At 53.2% G+C, this 20,453-nt stretch overlaps 2 protein-coding genes across 3 annotated transcripts; both read right to left on the reverse strand.

Moving 5' to 3' along the window:
- Nucleotides 1-237: 237 nt before the first annotated feature.
- Nucleotides 238-15,001, reverse strand: L3MBTL2 (L3MBTL histone methyl-lysine binding protein 2). 2 transcript variants are annotated; one of them, XM_032185793.1, is made up of 17 exons: nucleotides 14,935-15,001; nucleotides 13,677-13,944; nucleotides 13,305-13,438; nucleotides 12,842-12,965; nucleotides 12,368-12,447; nucleotides 11,395-11,512; nucleotides 10,576-10,710; nucleotides 10,023-10,111; nucleotides 8,592-8,823; nucleotides 7,881-7,960; nucleotides 7,255-7,359; nucleotides 6,200-6,347; nucleotides 5,252-5,334; nucleotides 3,459-3,693; nucleotides 2,674-2,739; nucleotides 1,603-1,725; nucleotides 238-998 (listed from the first exon to the last, which is right to left on the reverse strand). In XM_032185793.1, exons 1-17 carry the CDS (start codon nucleotides 14,962-14,964, stop codon nucleotides 889-891), a joined length of 2,160 nt encoding a protein of 719 aa, XP_032041684.1. In that variant the 5' UTR covers nucleotides 14,965-15,001; the 3' UTR covers nucleotides 238-888. The 2 variants fall into 2 exon arrangements, with proteins under 2 accessions (XP_032041684.1, XP_032041692.1); XM_032185801.1 differs by lacking the exon at nucleotides 2,674-2,739.
- Nucleotides 15,002-15,204: 203 nt separating this feature from the next.
- On the reverse strand, nucleotides 15,205-19,979 carry LOC116488314 (histone acetyltransferase p300-like). Its single transcript, XM_032185813.1, has 4 exons — nucleotides 19,650-19,979; nucleotides 17,693-17,810; nucleotides 17,159-17,333; nucleotides 15,205-15,931 (listed from the first exon to the last, which is right to left on the reverse strand). The coding sequence occupies exons 1-4, from the start codon at nucleotides 19,763-19,765 to the stop codon at nucleotides 15,879-15,881; spliced, it is 462 nt and encodes a 153-aa protein (XP_032041704.1). The 5' UTR covers nucleotides 19,766-19,979; the 3' UTR covers nucleotides 15,205-15,878.
- Between the last annotated feature and the right edge of the window lie 474 nt (nucleotides 19,980-20,453).

Raw genomic sequence — 20,453 nt, forward strand, 5'->3', positions numbered from 1 at the left:
CGAGCAGCCGTCATTCTCCTGTAGCGTTTGACAAGACAAGTGCACTGCGGCCAGATGAGGCCCACAGTGGCAAGGACAGGCGAGGCACTCACCTGCAGAAAGCTCACAGGAACAAACGTCAACCCACATTTAAGACTCTCGCCATTGCTGCCACAATGACCTTGCCAAGTTCTCTTTTCCTCCCCCTTTTCGTTAGCCCTGGTATTTTGGTGAACCAGAAAACAGCACACAAGCACGTGACTTCTTCCTTAGTTTATTTCACAGGTCATCGATCAAATTTACAGTAGGAGTATTAAAAAATAAAAATTTCAAACTGTGCACCACATACTCCGCAGTTCTGGGTTCAAAAGGAGGAAACGATGACACACGAAGTTCTCTTGCTTCCTCCAGAGGCATCATCATTCCTTTCCAACTTCTCACCTCTTTCCACTCTTCCTGTCCTGACTTTCTCAGAGGTTGTACGGCCAAGGCCAGGGAGCACAGCACAGATATCCTACGAGAGCAGCCGACTCCCTGATGCACGCGACCTGCACACACCATCTCGGCCTGCAGGTCACCTCCTCCAGCCATGGCCAAGAACCCAGACTGCCCCTTCGTGCTCTGGCAGCCTCCTTCCCGTCAGGGGCTTCTGCTCAGAGAGGTGCCTCTGGTGCTGGGCACACACAACCCCAGCAGCCCCGCAGTCACGCCCCTCAGCGAGCCTGTGGCTCTTCTGGAGTCCACATCCTAGGGCTTAGTTCCAAGTCTGGGGGCGATCTTCTCGCACGACAACGAAGCAGAGTTGTGATGCTGCCTCAAAAAGGGAAGGCCCTTTCGGTCTTCTGCTTCCCTTTGCCTTCCCCAAAGAGCCACGAGATGAAGCACAGGCTGCTGTGGGATACCCCAGGATCAGTCCGTCACCTCTTGCTTTATGCTGCTGATGGGAACAGGAAGCTCAGTGGCTTCAAACTCTGGCAGCGAGGGGTCGATGGTTTCTTCTTTCACCTGCACGGCAATGACTAGCAAGAGACGGGGAGGAGAGGAGCATAAATAGAGGAAAAGTCAGTGCGATCCATTTTCTACCTGCCTGGGTCCACACAAAGGGGAAATTAAACCTTTATGAGTAACTGGTACCTTCGTCAGGCTCCATTCCCGTGCACACAAAGCACCCCACCCACCCCTTTCCCCAGTACCTGCCAGGCCGGGCAGGTGACCCAGCCACCAGATGCTCTTCTGGTCACCACATCCCTTGGTGCTCAGCACCATGGGCAGTGCTGACATGCTGTGACAGCCCTTAGAGGGAGCAGGACGTGACAAACACCTCTGACACGTCCATCTCATTCCCAACAACCTCCCCCAACCCCAGCCTGCTCAGTAGGGCAGCCAGGCCCTCAGCAGGCACCAGCAGGATCAAGACATCCCGCTGCAGTGATGCCATTGAGCCTCCTAAAAGGAGAACCTTCCCAAAGAAAGCAGGCCAAGGCTTTCTTGCTCTTTCAGCTCTAAAGCAGCAGTCTTTGCCTCTGGAGGAGCGAGGAAGGACAAAGCACAGCTTGTCAGGGACATATAGGGTGTACACGAGAGCTGTACATGGTTATAGGGTTGAGTAACTCAGTCCCTTACTCTCATCGGGTGGTGGCTCTGGCAAAACCTTGATGGCAGCTTTTGCTTCTCGTTTCGTCCTCGAGACAGAAGGCTTCTTGACGGTCTGCTTGATCGTGCGGGTTTTAGCAGGTAACTTTTTTCCTTTAAAAAAAAAAAAAAAAAGAAAAGGAGATAACAGCATAGGGAAAAGTGAGTTCCTTTCCCCTGGAAAACCAGCAACCCTGCTCCACCGAGAAGCCATAATGCCAGGGACCAGCACAACTGACCAGCAAGCTACATGGTCATTAGCTGCCAACTGGTTACCCCAAGAAAATCACCTACTGAAGGAAAACTAGATCGATCGTCTCAAAACATGCTCCTCTGTGTTGTCCTTTATTAAATCAAGGCACTTCAGCGCGTGCTTAAGTTCCAAGGAGCCGGTCCTGCTGGAGTCAGTTAAGAGCTTTGCTTACCTGTCTGGGTCTAGCCCTAAAAACTGGGCACAGTGGCTCCAAGGCACGGACACTGTAGCATTAATATTCTCAGTTTTAGCTGATGCTTTTATTTAGGTCGAATGTCTTTTATATTCTTTAGATGTCCCTTCCCCTCCACCCCTAGGAAGGAATCCCTTGCCCGCCTACACGATTCGCCACAGCGACTGCAACACTGACGACAACGACGACAGGATGAAAACAGCAACACGGTCCAGCCCCACAGCTCGCCTCCTCAGCCACCTCGAGGCTTTCTCTCCCTCAGCACACAGCAGCCGGGGTTGCTGGCTCGCTACCCTCCAGCCGCAAGGAAGAATCTCCCTCCGACCACGGACACAGTGGGGAAAGCAGCACACCTCACGCCTGGAAGCAAGCGCCATCTACGCCTCGGCCGACAGAACAGACTGCAAGACAGATCCTTCCCACACACACAGCTCTCTGCCCTTGGGGAACGGGGTAATTAAGAAGGATGAAGCTGAGCTGTCAAACCCACGGCTGACTCAGAGCATCCACAGCAAGACAAGGCCTCTCTCTCTCCTGCTCCTGATCATAGACAGGGTTCCTCTAACTGGGCCCAGCCTGCGAGCGAGCGGGAGGGCGCTAATCAAACATCACTCACTCTTCTTTCCATAGGGTTTCTTCCTCTTCTTGGGCACCTCCTTGGCCTTCACTGGAGCTGTGGGCTCTGTCATAGAGACGAGAGGGAAACGAAAGCCAAGTCCCATAACCAGTAGGTAACTGGGATGAAGTGACATAAGCGAGAAACAAGATACACCCGTCCCCCCGAGTCATTGCCCTCTTCCCGAGACAACCAGCTGGGGGGAAAGCGAGGCTGGAGCGCGGTCGCTGTCCTGTGCTCCCCCAGCACAGGGGAGAGAGGCCCCGTACAGATTTGGCAGGGACAGTGGAGAAACAAGATTCGTTGCCTGGGACAAGGAGAACATCTACAGAGGTGAGGCAATGGCCTCCCCGTGACCAGGAAAGGAACAAACTCTTGAGAGAGGGATGCTCTTACCTTTTACAGACTGAGTCAGAGAACTGATAAGAAAAGGGAGCAGGGGCCAAGCTGCCCCTGCGACCCGGCCGAGGCTGCGGTGTGCTTAGTAAGAGGGAGCTGTGCGGGGTCAGGACCGCCTGGAACCCTACCCAACTTCAGCAGGAGCAGTTCTGTTGGCGTGCGGGTGAGGGAGTAGAGGGAAACCTGAGCCAACCTCAAACCTCAGCCTGTTTTCTCCCTGCCACAGACTCCCCCCTCTACCAGCTGCTAGGCTGTGGCGGCAGAGGAGGACTGGTGGCAGCCAGCACAGACCAAGCCAGCAAGCTGCTCCTCCACACGAGGCCCCAAAAGGAGGAGCCACTCACAGCGAAGGAGGAAGGCCACCTTTGCCTCTAGCTTGAGCTCACCTGGAACGACGGGGGGTTGGAGCTGGTAGCCCGTCAGCTCGCACCACCCCACGGGATAGATGTCTGGAGACTCACAGTCCACCCACTGGTCGTACTCGCTGTCCCAGCCGTCGAAGTGGATGCTGAGCAGGCGGTGCACGACGCGCTTCACCGTGGCCACGCAGATGAGCCGCGGCTCCATCAGGTCCACTGCTTCCACCTTCATGCCTGCCTTGAAGCCATGGTTTGGGCAGTCCTGGGTGCGTAAAAGATAAAAAGAGGAAAACCCAAGGCAATTGCAGCCAGTCCAAACCCGCATCCGGACGGCAGCACCCTGGAGCAGCTACAGGCTTACGTCCAGCAAGCAGACAGAAAAAGCCCAAACTCAAGCCACTTCGATGCCCCTCCAGCCAGCTTACAGCAGGAGGGGACATCTGAACGGATCCAAGGCCAGCTGCATCCCTAGAGAATCTCAGCCCAGCCTTTAGAAAACAGATCCTGAACTGGGGGAGCAGCACGCAGCAGTTAAGAGACACCTGATCAAACCCAGAGCCTGAGGCAGCGCTGGAAAAATCCTAAAGACAAGCACAGGCTCACTGCTGCAGCAGTTTTTCTGATGCCAACCAGACTACTTCCACCCAAACAGCAGCATGACCACAGGTAACAGGTGGTGCAGAACCCACCAAGAGCCTGGAGCACCAGGAAACACCGCAAAATTGCAGGTTCAGAGACATCACGACATCCACAAAGGTGTGACAGTGGCTGCCCTGAGCAGCCAGACATGGGATTTACTTGGAGATCTCCTCAGAAGTGCTGACTGGAAGCAGAGAGCAGCCCTGTCCAACATCTTCGTTAAGGATTTGGATGACAAGACAGTGCGCTCTCAGCAAGTTCCCCGATGACACAAAACTGGGAGGAGCAGCTGACACAGCAGGGGGTGTGCTGCCGTCCAGAGGGACCTGGACAGGCTGCAGAAATGGGCTGACAAGAACCCCACGAAGTTCAGCACGGGGAAGTGCAAAGTCCTGCCCCTGGGGAGGAACAACCCGAGGCACCAGCACATGCAAGAGACTGACTGGGTGGAAAGCAGCCTTGCAAAAAAAGGACCTGGGGGTCCTGGTAGACACCAAGTTGAATATGAGCCAGCAATGCACCCGTGGGGCAAAGTATGTTAACAGTATTCTGAGCTGCATTAGGAAGCACGTTGCCAGCAGGTAGAGAGAAGGGATTCTTCCCCTCCACTCAGCACTGGTGAGGCTGCACCTGGAGCGCTGGGTCCAGTTCTGGGCACCCCAGTACAAGGACATGGGTGTACTGGAGAGAATCCAGCAAAGAGTCATGAAGATGATGAAGGGACTGGAGCATCTCTGGTGTGAGGAAAGGCTGAAAGAGTCAGGACTGCTCAGCCTGGAGAAGAGAAGGCTCGGGGTGATCTTATCCAGGTCTATAAACACCCAAAGGGCAGGCGCAAACAGGGTGGGGCCAGGCTCTTGTCAGTGGTGCCCAGTGACAGGACAAGAGGCAACGGGCACAAACTGGAACACTCAGGAGGTTCCACCTGAGCAGGAAACACATCACTGTGCAAGCAGCTGAGCACTGGCACAGGTTGAGAAAGGCTGAGGAGTTTCCCTTCTTGGGGATTTGTGAAGGCTGTCTGGACACAGTCCTGTACAACCTGCTTGAGCAGGGGGTTTGGACAAGAAGACCTCCAGAGGTCCCTTCCAACCTCAGCCACGCTGACAGCCAGAGCTCTTGTGCTCCACCTAGCTGACTGCAAACATCCCTACACATCTCTTCTCCCAGGCAGCACTCACTGTGTTGAAGAGCCGTGCTGGAACAGGTCTTGATTTAGTCTTTTCCAGGTAAGTTTCCCAGTTGAAGGTCTTTGCATCTTGCCCTGCAGGAGGAAGAATTGGTCAGAAGGAAAAAGGCAGTCACTGGGCAGACCAGCTGAGGGAAAAGGCAGAACGGGCAAGAAGGAACCACTGCAACTGCTTCCAAAGCAGTTTCATTAACTGGCACATTCGGCCTAGTTTTGGACTTCAATCTAAGGCACAGACTCCACAGCAGTCCAGCAACCCCCTCCAGTGGGCAAACAGGGAAGTTGTACAAGATGCAGCACTGAACGCCCATGTCAGTCACACATCCAGACCACAGAGAAAGGTGAGGAGAAGGAACTAGCAGGAAGCAGCATGTTGAAAGCAAACCACTAAAACCAATCTTTCTCCCACTAGAAGCAACGTCAAAGATGACAGAACAGCACTGCACGAAGTGCTGCAACGAAGAACTTCAGAGCAGGCCTTTTGTGGTATGGCCAGATGAGGCAGTAAAATCCACTCTGATTTTTCTGCAAAAAAATCTCGAGATGCAATCCTTCTGTCTCAGATTTATTCGTGCAAGAAGAGAAGTGGTGACTCCTGCTACTTGTAACAACTGAGTCACATAGCAATAGCTCTGCTCATCCCTCCTTGCCCTTTCACAAAGGGATTTACTCAGTTTGGGGATTGTACACCTCTCCCACTCATCCTGACCAATGCTAATGCCCTCAGGAGATGTAACTCCAATCCACAAAGTACCACAACTTGGTTTACCAGCAGAGCTCAGACGGCCTGGCTTTCTCCCCAGCCAGCCCTATCTGCCCCCAAAGCAGGCAGGGTGGGACCTCGTGGTTTTGCTTCACCTGAACCTCACGCTTCTCAGAAAAGCCCATCCAGCGGCTTCCGTGTGCAGTTTGGTACCCTAGACCACAGCCCAAATCTCACCTTTCGGAGGGGTCAGATCGATGCTGTTCTTCTGACAGAAGTTGACAGGGAAGATGGCGTGGGAGGAAGCATGATAGCAGAACCAGTCCGAGCCGTCGTCAGATGTGGCTCCGTCAATGCTGATCATGAGATAGCCGTCCAAGAGGACCTAAGACGGGAGGTGAGGGGCATAAATGAAGAGCTTCACTTGCTCTAAAGTCTCTCCTGTCAACAGATTCCCCCAAGAGCTCCCACAGCTAGATCACTGTTGCCACTAGATAACAAAATGCAACGTTAACTGCTTCAGGATGTGTGGTAGCTTCTCCTGCTACGTTAGCAAGCACAAGCTAAACCCCAAAGCAGCAACCACCGCAGGGCTGCAATTAACACTAATGGCTTTGTGCAAAAGCTCTCCCTCACAACCAGACTCCTGGCAGCCCAGAGCCTCTACACTAGTCAGGTTGTTACCAACCACTTTGTTACTGGGCTGAAGGGAAGGGCACTGCCTTCAGAACTGCCACTTCCTACAGCAGCAGGACTTGTCCCTTCCTGTCACTCGCTGGCAATTTGTACCTACCGAACACGACAGGCATGCCTGCCCCAACCTCGCTGCAGCTCCAAGCACTGGCCAAAGGGAACATTTGCCAGACAGAAGGCTTTCCTGGCACTCCCTTGCCAAAGCCCACACATCAAAGTCCACTCTTGGGTTCTCTGAGAGCTTCTTGAGGGAGCAAAAAAGGCCAGGTCAGTGCTCTGCTCCAGGAGACGCAAAGCACCTCACTGAGGAAACCTGGCAGAGCAATTTGCTTTCCAACTCAGGCACAGGAGCAGAGCTCTCCACCACCTCACCAGGAGAGATCAGAGGTGCAATCCTCCTCAGCTTCCCAAACCCGTGAGTGCTGCCCATAAAGACACACCCCATCACCCTTCCCACAGCCCTTTCTCTCCTCCAGGAGGATGCTACAGATGCCTCCCTTTATGCACTCCAAGAACCGGAGCGCATCAGAGAACAAACCTAGAGGCTGTGATGTCTCAGGTGAAGCCAGGGCACCTCCTTCCCCCTGCCCCAAACTCACCTTGCAAACCGTGGCCACACAAATGTTGCCCAAATTCAGGGGGTCGATGGCTTCCAGTTTCATGCCTTCCTCAAACCATCCGCCTTCGGCATAGACAGCCCGTACCTACGGGAGACTCCGGCACCTCAGTACTGCCAGGGGCATGGGACAGCCCCATCCCGACATCAACATCAACTGCCCCCCTACAGACAGGATCAGGGCTTCTTCACTTGGCTCAGCCCAAGTCAGGAGGGGAAAAGAAAGAAGAAAACTACACAGAGGCAGCCAGTGCAACACTGTCTCTGTGCCAGCAAGCTCCTGCCAGGGCTCTGGCCAGTCACAGCTGCAGCAAAACCTCTTGATCTCAGTCCCTACCAGTATGATCCAGCCCTAGGTCTCAACTGGTCTCTCCCAAGCAATCTCCTTGCCTCTCCTGCTCAAAGCTCCAAGGACTGGAGCCCTTAAATTGAGCCCTTCAATCTGATGCTGTCTTCTAGGTCTTTTATCTTTTTATTCTGCCTTTTCCCCCGGCCAACTACAGCTTTGACACCCCAAACACCTTACTGCCCTATGGCTGGAAGGGGGACAAAGGAAACCACCACTGCTTCCTTCGCTGTGGCCACCGCAGAAAGCGAGACTTGTCTTACCTTCTTAAACAGGTACGGGACAGCGTCACAGTAAATCTTCCGGAAGGTGGGATGGTTTGCCATGTCACTGCGCTTTTCTTCTGTGAGGAATGGAAGAGGGGAAAGAGAATTAAGAAACCTGCAGCAACCACAGTAAGAAAACATAATCATCTGTTGAGAATCTAACAGCTGTAGAAGAGCCAAATCAGAGATGGGTAATAAGAACAGGTCAGTCCCTCTACATCTTCCTGTAACGTGAATTTCAATACAGCGCTTGCTCAAAAGCAAACGCCCAGTCTTCCTGAGCACTAGTGGTAGCACCCCAAAATGCAGCTGTTATCACCAGGGACAGGCAGCAAGGGAGACACAAATCAAAGCATCAACGGGGCTTGAGTCTAAGTCCAGAAGGAAAAAAAAAACAAAACCAAGAAAAACGGTCTCTGGAAAAACCCATGTGGTGGCATCTGGTCTTACAGAAACCAGGATGAATTTTCTCAGAAAGACAACAAACACAACGTTACTGCAGATTCTGCATTGGCACAGCGTGGGGATAGACTACCTGTAAGAAACCCTCCAATCCCCTGTCCCAACCTTTTCTCTACCTAGATGGAAAAGCGGCAGACGTGGCTGCACAGACCTTATCCGTCAGGTCCTCCCAGCACGTTGAGCCCGGCGTTAACAGCAGGACCCAGGCAGCAAGCCAGCAGATGCGTGTGGTGGCCTGACCCCTACCTATCTTCTTCATGCTGTGGCCCACTCGCCGTGACCAGCCCACGGGATGGATGAGGGGGCTCCACATGTGGCACCAGAAGTCATCGTCGCTGTCCCCGTCCTCGTAGAGGAGTCGCAGCCGGCCCCCGATGACCGTGTCCACCACCGCCATGCGCGTCCGGGACACGTGGTTCTTGTCCACCACCTCCACCCGCATGCCCTGCCGGAACGGGTACTTCATGCTCTCCGCCATCTGGCAACAACAAGCAGAGGAGGCGAGATCAATCCCACCCCGTGTCTTCCTTCCCGGAGACTTCAGAGAACAGCTTTGCCCCCACACAGCCTTGCACGGCCCCAAACTGGCTGGGAGACACCTCTGGGAGGGGACACATGGGAGTGAATTCATCAGGGGGGACAGGGGGCTGCCTGCCCCACACAGGACAGCTTTCACATTTTTACTATGTTCAAAGGTTGAGCAACGTGATGATCTGCCAGCTTCAGTGCTAGAGATCCTGTACAGACTGACCCAAAGATGCAGGCACGCTCAATGAGCCGCTGCCTGCCTTCTGGCTGATTTTTGGAGACCTGCAGTTTGTTGGTAGCAGCCTAGCCCTACGCATCCACAAATAGTCAGAGATGTTTATAGAACACCTGACATTTTGGCACTGGGTGGTCCCAGAATACTGTGAAACCAAGCCACTGTTCAAAACAGACCACCCAAACCAGCCAACACCTGACCCCAGAAGTTCAGAGGGAAGGTCCCCATCCCCACTGCTTCTGCTCATTAAGTGGGAGTGGGATGCTGGGAGGAGAAACATCCTGACAACACCTGTCTCCCTCTAGCACCTCCCTTCCATGACACGAGCTCTCAGCTACAAGCGGAGGCCCAGGAACAAGCAGCAGTCAATCTTTCAGCTTCCAGAGAAGTAACGAAGAAAACAGGAGCTATCAAGGGCACCAGCACAGCTGCTCCCACACACCCTGAGGGTACCGGTGCCCCTCTGGGTCAAGCATCACTCATTGGTGGGAAGTACAGAGTAGTTTCTTTCCTCTCTCTCTGTGCTTCCATATGGTCTTTGCTTGTTTTCCCTCCCCTTTTCTTTCCCTCTCCCCCTTTCCTTTTCCCTTTAGTTAATTTATTTTTCCCTTAATAATAATTTTCCCTGAATAATTACTTTTCCTTTAATTAAATTATCCTTATCTCAACCCCTGAGTTCTTTTTTCCTTTTCTTCTTCCCCTCCTCTTCTGAGGAGGGGGAGTGAGAGCGGTGGCGGTGGAGTTCAGCTGCCCAGCAAGGTAAAACCACCAAGACCCCAAAGGAGAAGTTGTGCTGCCAGGGCACGGGGGCTGAAGGAGGTACACGGGCATTGCACAGGTCAGAACCAGACCAGAAGTGTTCCCCACGTACCTCTCGGCTGTATTTCCACAAAGCAACCATTTCTCACATTTACCTTGATGTGGAAATCCACTGGGATGGTCCTGGCTCCCACCAGCTTCTTCATGAGGTAGCTTCTCCAGTCAGTGTACTTGGCGTGGATAGCTGGACACGCAGAGGGAGAGAGCACATCTTTACGACCAAGGGACTGCCCTACACCTTCCCCCGCCCCATCTCGGAGTCCATCTGCATTAAAAGGCCTTCTTCACGCTCCAGTCCTGCACCTGCTCTCAGGTGGACACCATTCTGCAGGCTTGTCCCCACATCACCACTACAGGAGGGACTGTGCCAAGCGGACATACAGCTCCGCTCATCTCGAGTCGTGGTGTTACAGCAAACACGTGAGCCATACCAAGCACATCTGCTTGCCAGAATTCTGCTAAATTAGCATCCCCCTCCTAACTGCTAGCTGAGCAAGGGCTGGAGCCATTGTTTTGCTCAGAAGCACCATCTGGGGTGTAGGACCAAGAAGTTCCCCCAAAGCCGAAGCCCAACAACCTGTGTGGGTCAGCAGGAGGAACGGCCACAGCGCTGAGCCAACGTGCTGACCTCCCTCACCCCCCACTCACTTTGTGGTGGTACCAGGATTTTGCTGTTGATGGCACACCAGCCGATGGGATGAATATCCACTGTGCCCAAATTGCACCAGAAGTCATGGCCAGCGTCGTTCTCAAAGCCCTCGTACCGCAGGAGGGCCCTGTACCCTGCCAGGACAGAGCAGACAACCAGAAAAAGGCGTTAGAGACCAAGAATTTCTCTTCTGTCGGGTACCACAGGCTTATTCCCTACAGCATGGCCTTCAGAGCTCTGCACAGGTTATCAGAGCTTCTCCAACCATTCTGGCAGCAGAACTGCCATGTCCAGAGAAGGGCTACGAAGCTGGGGAAGGGCCTGGAGCACAAGTCCTACAAGGAGTGGCTGAGGGAGCTGGGGGTGTTTAGTCTGGAGAAGAGGAGGCTCAGGAGAGACCTCATTGTTTTCTACAACTGCCTGAAAGGAAGCTGTGGGGAGCTGGAAGTTGGCCTCTTCTCACACGTAATGAGCAATAGGACTAGAGGGAATGGCCCCAAGTTGTGCCAGGGGAGGTTCAGGCTGGAAATGAGGAGGCATTTCTGCTCAGAAAGAGCAGTCAGGCACTGGGATGGGTTACCCAGAGAGGTGGTGGAGTCACTGCCCCTGGGGGCGTTTAATGAAAGGTTGGACGTGGTGCTTGGGGACATGGGTTAGCGGGTGACACTGGTGGGAGGGGGGCGGTTGGACCAGATGATCCTGGAGGGCTTCTCCAGCCTTAATGATTCCGTGATTCTCTGAGGCTTCGCTTGAGCAGCTCTGCTCTGCTCTCTGCAGGTTCCCTCAGCAGCCGGCCGGGAGCCGTGCCGGAGGCGTACCTACGGTCTGGATGACGGACGCGATCCAGTACACTCGGCTGGGGAGCACGGCGTCGCTGTTCAGCACTTCCACCTTCATTCCTTTCACCACGTCATCCCACTGATCGAAGAGCGGCACCTGAGGGGGCGAGGCAGCCACAATGGGAGAGGGACACTGACAGAACGTCACCTCAGACGCAGACTGGCACGCTTTGCCCCTCCCGTATCTGCCAGCAGCAACCGAACCGTGCCAAACATCTCTTCGGGGTGTTCACTGAGGATCCCAAAAGGCACAACACTGTAGTTCAGTGTTGCTCTGTTTCATTGCCAGCTGTCCTATAATCCCAAATTTGTTTGTACCACTCCTCTGTAGTATCAAAATCCCTAACTATCAATAAAACTGCCCTATCTTCCTGATCTACACTTAAGGAAAACACTATTTTGTTAATATTAATCACTTTAACAAATCAACTGAAAACAATTAAAAAAAAAAGAACGGAACAAGTGAGTTTAACACGCAGAGAGGATAGAGCTACTATGATACCTAAAACCTGCCCTCCTTCCATTTCTCTGCCTTGGCTCCTCAGCCCATAGGGCTCGCCAGTGCAGTCAGTGCCAGAGGAAGCAGAGCTGTTGGAGGGGCAGCTGCTGCCAGGCCTGGACGAGTTCCTCCCTGCACCCCACCCTGGGCTGTGCTCACCCACACAAACTGTGCAGGCAGCAGGGATCTGTCTCCTGCCCACCTCAGTCACACCTAATCCTGCTCCCAGCCCTTGCCTATCACCACTGGCAGTGTTTTTACCAAATCTGCCTCTGCTTCCTCCCCCAAAACTCACGGACTCCCTTTCTTAGCTGTGAGGAAACCCCAGCTTCCTTCCTTGCAGCTCCAAACCCCTCTCCCCGGTCTCTCCCCACCAGTCAGAGGAGCACGGGGGAGCCCCGTGCATGCAACGTGTCCCACGCACACCGCGTGGCACAGCCAAGAAGGACTCACATGTTTGAAGCAGCTGACTGGAGCTGCCTTGAAGCCGTGCTCCTGCAGGTACTTTCCCCAGTCAAAGCCCAGGACAAGTGCTACGAGCAGACACAAGAAAGGAAAGTCAGGTGAGGAGGTTAGTAAAAGGCACTGAGCACTCAGCTACCCCTGGACTCCAGCACACAGCCAGGCTGGGGCCTGCTCTGGGACACAGCACTCTGCCCCAGCACGCAGGGAGCTGGCTAACAGCCTAACAGAGTTTGCTGCTCCGCCCGCTACAGGGACTGGCTGTCCCTGAAACCCAGCCGTGAACGACTCGAGTTAAATACAACCCCAGTGGGCATGGGGCAGCAATCAGCTGGGAGCAGCAGGAAGCCTGTAAGCCAGCACCTGGTGGGACTGGGACCACAGAGCTCACACTCAGAGCCCTCCAAATGTCCTCATCCCTGTGGCTCTTGCAGCTGCACCTCCTCACACCTTGCTTGCACTCACCATCCTGGCCTGTCAGCGTCCCATCTGCCAGCTGCCCCGTGCCCTGCGAATGGAGGAAGGCCCCGATCTTGGCCGACCAGGCTGCCTTGTGCAGGACTTTCGCTTTCTTTGTTGGCGGTTTCCCCTACAAAAGAAGGAACGTTAGTGGTACAGGAGGAGAGAGGAAGCCAGGTCCTGCAACTGGCCAGCAGGGGATGCACCTCTTCCCAGGGGGGATTTCTGAGTGGCTACCATTTTTATTAATGCTTGCAGGCACAAGAAGTGGCAGCAAGTAAATATCTTCTTCCCCAGCTTCTAGGAGGCAGCACCTCTCAGCTGGTGTGCTTTCTCTAGGGATGTTGAGCAGAAATAGCAAACCACTGGTAACGGCAGGCTGTGATCTCGCTGGACAGCAGCCACCCACCCCCAGCACACCGGGACATCCTGCTCCATCACCAGGGACAGAGGAAGGATTTTGACTCACCTGCAGCCTGGCCAGGATGCTGGCCTTCTTGGAGTTCGAGGAGTAGCTTCTGGAGCAGGAGACACTGCAGAAACGTTTGGTCTTGGAGAAGAAAGCCTCCCTGGTTCCCACAATGCCACACATCTCGCACACAGCTGAGAGGGAAGACAGAAAGGTGTGAGCAGTTGGCAGGGCTGACGCACTACAAGGACAGAGCTAAGCCCAGAGGAGCTGCCCATGTTACGCATAGCAGTTCCCCCATGTAACCCAAAAAACGTTGTCCCAGTCTGATTCTGCTCCCAGAGCACGTTCAGGACAAAGTCCTGCATTTCAGCCTCCCTCAGCCCTCATTCTTTCCATCTCGCACAGGAGAACAGGCAGGCAGTGCAGTACCTGGCTCAGAGCCGCTGTCCTCTGTGATCCGCCCCGCGGGTGGCTGGTGCACAGGGGAGGTCGGGAGCTCTCCAGCCTCCCTGTCCACCACCTCATCATCGCTGGACTCATCCAGGCAGGAGCTGCTGTCGCTGCCCACGCTGCTGTTGTAGCTCCGGAAGCTGTCGTAACCCCCAAAGATGTCCAAGTCGTCCTCTTCCTCTTCCTCCTCACCTTCTTCCTCCGTCCGCTCCAAAGATGAGGTCTTGTGGCATAAGGAAGACACCACCTGACAGAAGAACCAGTCTGCTTTAAAACCAGACGTTTTATACCAAAACGCAGGAGACTGCGTCCTTCCAGCCTTTCTGTACAACCAGATGTCTCTGCACCTAGACAGCTTCACAAGCTCCTCACGCTACTGCAGCCAGCCAGGGACAGGTCCCACCCTGCTACAGCAAGAGAGCAGAGAGGCAGGGACAGAAGGGGAGGAAGAGGAGCCCAGTGACTGATCCTCGGACTAGGAAAATCTTGAACCTGGCTAGAAATAAGAGCATAAGAAGCTGGGAAAAGGCGTTAGCCATTGAAAAACTTCTTTACCAAAAGGGTTGTTAGGCACTGGAACGGGCTGCCCAGGGAAGTGGTTGAGCCACCATCCCTGAAGGTCTTTAAAAGATGTTTAGATGTAGAGCTTAGTGATATGGGTTAGCGTAGGACTGGTTAGTGGTAGGTCAGAGGTTGGACTGGGTGATCTTGGAGGTCTCTTCCACCCTAGACGATTCTGTGTGAAACGAGCAGCAAGAAGCCAGCAGCAGCACAGGGAGAGGGCACAGGAAGGCAGACCAGAACCACAAGGAGAGGCGCCAGGGGACGGCCGCTCATCCAAGCAGCCAACACCAAAGGCTCAGCAGCGGGTCCCTCACCTCGCAGCGGTGAATCCCCCCTGCTCGGTGGCTCGGGAGCCTTATCAGAGACACGAGCAGCGCCACGAGCCCTCACCCCCTGCACGCCGCCTGCCTCCCACCCCACCCCGGGCTCCCCAGCCTTTAACCACTCTCCCCCGAGCCCACCCCAAAAACCAGAGCTCCTGGCGCCCTACAACCCCTCGGCAGCCTCACAAAAGCCCCCGAGCCCTCCCTGCGGCCTCCCCCTCCTCCAGCCCGCAGGGACCCAGCGCTGCCGCCCGGCCCCGGTCCCCGCACCCCGGCGCCTCAGAGCCCCTCCTGCAGCAGCGGGAGCCCCCCCCACTCCCCTCCATCCCCATCCCCGTCCCGCCGCTCACCTCCCCGTTCCCCTCCCGCTCCCGCTCCATGGCCGCCAGCCCGCCTCACGGAGCGCCTCCCTCCCCCGGCCGCGGCTCTGAGTGGCAGCGGGCGGAGAAAATGGAGCCGGCGAGCCCCGGGGCTCGGCCCCGCCGCGGGGCGCCATGGGCACTGTAGGCCCCAGGGGGCGCCGCCATGACGGCGGGCGGCAGGAAAATGGCGGCAAGGGGAGAGGCGTGAGGGGGGGTGGGGGCGAGCACTCGGTCTCAGAGGTTTCAGACATAAACAGATCGTTGGTAAAAAGCGGGGTGATTTATTTTAAAGCTTCTGTGCGTTTATGGCATAGCTTCTTCGTAGTACGAGTCTGCCCCTCTGTTTTTTTTTTTTTTCCCTGTGGAGAAGCACTGTGGTCTTAGTCGTACTGCTAAAAACATTCCTTGTCCCAGCTCACTGTCAAGAAAAGGAAAGAAACAAGTATCTCTCCGTATCTCTAGCACTGATTCTCTTCCATGCAAAACCTACACCCTCTGGAGTTCCTTCTATTTCACATTCGTTTCATTTTACCCCTTTCATTGTGCTGACATTGTAAAAAACAAAACAAAAAAGTACTGAATGTTTCTACACTGCACGGATTTTGTAGTGCGCATCTAAGCAAATAGCATGTGAACCACGTGCATGCTTCCTGTCTTGTGCATACGGTTATATTGTCTTAGTTGCAACCTGAAATAAAGTAGCATGCAAAAGGTTAGTTCAAAGGCTTATGCATATTACAGCTACACCTGAATCGTGCTTTCAGACAATCCAGAGGCTCTAACAGGAGGCTACAGCCTATCACTCTAAACGCAAAGGAGAGTCATTATCGGATTGAATCACGTTGAGAATCATGGATAGGGCTATCCTAATTACAGAGGTATGGTGGTGGTGAGCTTGCAGAGCCTAATGCGTGCAACTTGATTGGCAAATTTCAGTAGCATGTGGGGTCCTCCAGGTTCAGGTTTCCAAAACAATCCTCCAGGGCTGTTAAGAAAGAGAAAATTGCTTTTACAGTATTTAAACAACGCAGTTGATAACAAACTAAATCATAAAGCCTGCTATTCTCCTGCACATACTGCTAGAAGACAGTGTACTGCATGACAGACAAAAAAGATGGTTCCAGATAAGACACCAATACCAAATTAAAACTTCATTAAATCTTTCTACTGCAGTGATTTTTTTTCATGCAACATGTTAGGAGCTATTGCTGGTGTGTAGCCCCTGCTTCCCAGAGCTGAACAAGCAGCACTGCTCCCTCAGGTCATGGACAGGCTGACTCAAGGCTGAAAGCCCTGAAAGCCCAAGTAAAAATGAGTCCTGTATGGACACAGGACAGGCTTAAAGATAGTCCCCATCCCATAGCTGTTTGTATCTTGTTGCTCTTCTTAATAAAACTTTTTGAAAAATAATTGTATTTAAATAGTTTCATTTTAATTTGAATCAAATTTAAATTGACTAAGGAATATTTCTATTTTCTTTAACAATAATAGGTTTTAATGCAACATTACTTGTAATGTCTCACGCTCACAGTTGCCACGTGTCAAGCGGTAATGTGCACATGTCCACGTCCTTGGGGAGAGGAGTGAGTGTGCTCCAGCCTGACCGCTCTCCAGCACTCTGAGCCTCCCCAGCAGAGTAGCACCTTCCAGGCACTCATCCCAGTCCTCCACACATCTTCTGGCCTCAGCACCATCCCAGAGTGAAGCAGATGAGCTATATGTGCAGCTATAGTGTTGCTCCAGCTATCCTTGTATGGGGCCAGCTTTCTGGCCAAGAAGCTTCATACGCATTTCTCAATCAGAACGCACTGAAGAACCACCCTTTCTAATTTGGCTTCCTTACATCTACATTCATGTTTCTTGAACCAGGGTCCTGTATCTATTGTCATATAATGGACAGATGACCGTAAAGTCAGATGGTAGAAGCCTACCTTGCATGTCTGGTACTGCCTCTCACTGTCTCAACAACACTGCATCTTTGTAAAGTTAGTTGCTGTCTTTAAGGATGTAACAGTGCAGATAATCTCAAGAAACCAAGCCCCAAAATTTAGATTAGACTTCACTTTTCCTATCTCCTTCTCTAATAATTTTCCTAAATTCTTCTCTGAGCCAAGTATCTGTGAAACGATGTGGGCAAAATGCTCAAGAGTATATGGGAAAGACAGTACACAGTCGTGCTGCACCAAGTAGTAAGTAATCCAGCTGTTCTTACTTGCAGACATTCCTGGCTGAGGCTGTCCCATGTTGGGCCCTTGATTCATGGGAGCCTGTGGCATGCCTGGTGCATTTGGTATCATGTTTTGCTTCTGCAGCCTGGTTCTTCGCTTTTCCTCCAACTCCTTCTGAATCTTATAGATCTTCTCAGCTAGCAGGTGATAGTACTCTGCCTGCAGGGGAGGAGCACAAGTCAGGAAAGGAGATGCATTAAGTAAAGGCAGCGGGTCACAGTAATCAAAGTAATCAAATCAATCGAGGGGGTGAGGGAAGAAAGGGGAAAGAAGCTTTTCCTTTACAGGTACTGTCATGAAGCTTCGTGCTGCCTTCGCAAGAACTCAGCAAGTGTCAAGCACAGCACAACACCACAGGCACCACCCTGAGTCCCAGCACACCAGGCAGACACCAGCAGCCCTGGCACATGCTCTTCCTCAGCCTGGGAGGCTCATCTGTGCTTCCACTCCTCCTCCTCCCCAGTCACTGCCGAGGGGGCTCAGAGATGTGCAAATGATGACAGAGGACAGCATCTCACCCTGCTATTTGCCGATTCATACATGTCGCCTTCCACCTTCCGAGCGTATGCCACCAGCTTCTCCATCCGTCGATCCTTCAGTGCTGCAGGGTCAGGAATAGGAAATATGGCTTGGATTCTGAAGAAAAAGCACACAGGCTATTAGGTTGTCTCCAAACCAGTGATTCGTGGAAGAATTCTACAGATCAAAGCAAATTAGTTATAAAGTAGGTAGCGGTTTATTTCGGTGCCAGGCGCATGCGGGATAGCTCCCAAAGGCATGCGCACCCTAACACGGCAACTTGCTTTGGTTATATGCAGTAAAGAGTTACAGATGCATGAGGTTTCCCAGTATGCCTACACATATGCATAACCTATCCCCACTTTGTATTACAATTAGCTCCAAGAAGTCCTTTCCATAAACTCCTCCCGTCTGCACTTGTGCAGTGCCTTCTGCTGGTGGTCATCGGGGGGTCGTGGGGATGAAAGCTGATAACTCTTCTTCATCACCACTAGCTGACCCCCTGCCTTTGTACAGACTCAGCTGCTCCTTGGCTCTTGTCCAAACCACAAGGTCGATCTCATCTGGTTTTTGAGACAGATTCCCCATTTTGTCAGGAAAAACCTCTGCGAGGGACCCCAAGACTCCTTGTTTTGTTTTATTTGCACAGTAGTAAGCAAAGACACTCAGCGATATCTATTTTAATGCAATTAAGCGAGCCCTCATTCTTCCATTCCTGGCTTTAATAATGTAGTGGGTTTATGTGGTAAGGTTTTGGTAGCAGGGGGCCATAGCGGTGGTTTCTGTGAGAAGGATCTAGAAGCTGCCCCATGTTTGCTAAGGGCCCCACTGCTGACCAGAGGTGAGCCAATAAGCGATGTTGTTTTGCGCCTCTGTGAGAGCATATTTAAGACAGGGAAAAAAAAACGCTGTGCCACACAGCAGCTGGGAGAGTGAGAGGAGTGAGGCACAGCCTTGCGGGTGCCAAGGTCAGTGTAGAAGGAGAGGGAGAGGTGCTCCAGGCGCCAGAGCAGAAGTCCCCTGCGGCCTGTGGTGAGGACCATGGTGAAGCAGGATGTCCCCCGTCAGCCCATGGAGTACCACGGTGGAGCAGGGTTCCACGCTGCAGCCCGTGGAGAAGACCACGGTGGAGCAGGTGGACCTGCACCGACAGAGGCTGCCGCTTGTGGAAGACCCCTGCCGGAGCAGATTTGGGCCAGACCTGTAGCCCATGGAGAGGAGCCCACGCAGGAGCAGGTGACCTGGCAGGAGCTGCTGCCTGTAGGGGAGCCAGGTTGGAGCAGTTTGCTCCTGAGGGATGGACCCCGTGGTACAGACCCATATCTGGAGCAGTCCTGGAAGAGCTGCTGCCTGTGGGAAGCCCACGCCAGATCAGTTCATCAAGGACTGCATCCCGTGGGTGGGACCCCACAGCACAGGGGACGAGAGTGACCGAGAAGGAGTGGCAGAGAAGCAGTGCTGTAGACTGACCATAACCCCCATTCCCCCGTTCCCCTGCGCCGCTCGGGGGGAGGAAGTGGAAGAGGGTGGATGGGGGGGGGAAGGTGCTTTCGGTTTCTTTCCTTTGTTTCTCACTTCTCTAGCTTGTTAGTAATAAGCAATAAATCTTACTATCTCCCTACGCTGAGTCTGTTTTGCCCGTTACAATAATTACTGCGTGATCTTCTCATCCTTATCTCAACCTTTGAGCCCTTTTCATCATATTTTCTCCCCATTCCTCTTTGAGGAGGGGGAGTGAGAGAGCGGCTGTGGTGGAGCTCGGCTGCCCACTCGAGCGGAACCATGACAAATAATTATGATTGTTTTATTTAGAAATCATTAATTTGATTAAGCAAGCCCCCATTCTTCTATCCCTGGCTTCACCAGGGCCTCAGCACCAACACAAAGGGATAGCAACACAAAGCAGCAAGCAAATCGTCTGACAGACTGAGGATTATTTTGTTATTAGCTACTCACAATTTATGAACAAGTTGATGGCGCATATCCGGAGTGACCTGCTCATGCCAGGGCTTGCAGCTGGCCCCAGATGGGAGAGAGCCTCCTGGCCCCTGGCTGGAGGTGCTGATGAACATGGCAACCCAGGCAGCCGCAGCTTACTGAGGGAAGCACCAACTGAACCTCCTGGGAAATAAAACTGAGAAAAAGCAAGAAATTGTAAGAGCACAGGGACATTTCCGGTAGGGCGGGAAGATGTCACCGGCCAGCTTGGGAGGGGTTACTGAGGAAAAAAGTGCCGCTCCCTCACTGATCTGCTCTGAGGCGAGCAGGGGAGGCAGCATCCGCTCTGCTGAGCCGGATGCCCCCCAACCCCTCCGTGCTGCAGACCCAGAGGCGGGGAACAGCCTGCCCGGCTCTGCCGGGAGAGGGAAATGGAGACCATCATCCGGGAGAGGGAAATGGAGACCATCATCCGTGCGGCCATCATGGGTGCCTGAGAGCAATTGCATTCTTGGGAGCGTCACGTTTTGGCAGCAGGCCCTGAATGTACACAGTTTTATAACTTCCTGTGTGGAAGCAGCCAGTGTTTCCCTTACTGATTCACGATCCTCTGGCAGAACCTTCCTTGGCAAAGGCAATGCCACCTGCTTGGCCGTCACATTTTTTTAATTGACAGCACGTCCTACCTTACGTGTGAACATGTAACAGCCTTCTTAGATGTAGGAGATTTAAACCCCCAAAGATTTAACCGTCTGGGAGATAAATCCTTCAGTTTTAAGTATTTACAACCCCCACCTCCACCACTAAATTTACCTTTCAGTG

Source organism: Aythya fuligula, chromosome 1, assembly GCF_009819795.1.
Source record: "Aythya fuligula isolate bAytFul2 chromosome 1, bAytFul2.pri, whole genome shotgun sequence".
In the NCBI taxonomy this organism is placed as follows: domain Eukaryota; kingdom Metazoa; phylum Chordata; class Aves; order Anseriformes; family Anatidae; genus Aythya; species Aythya fuligula.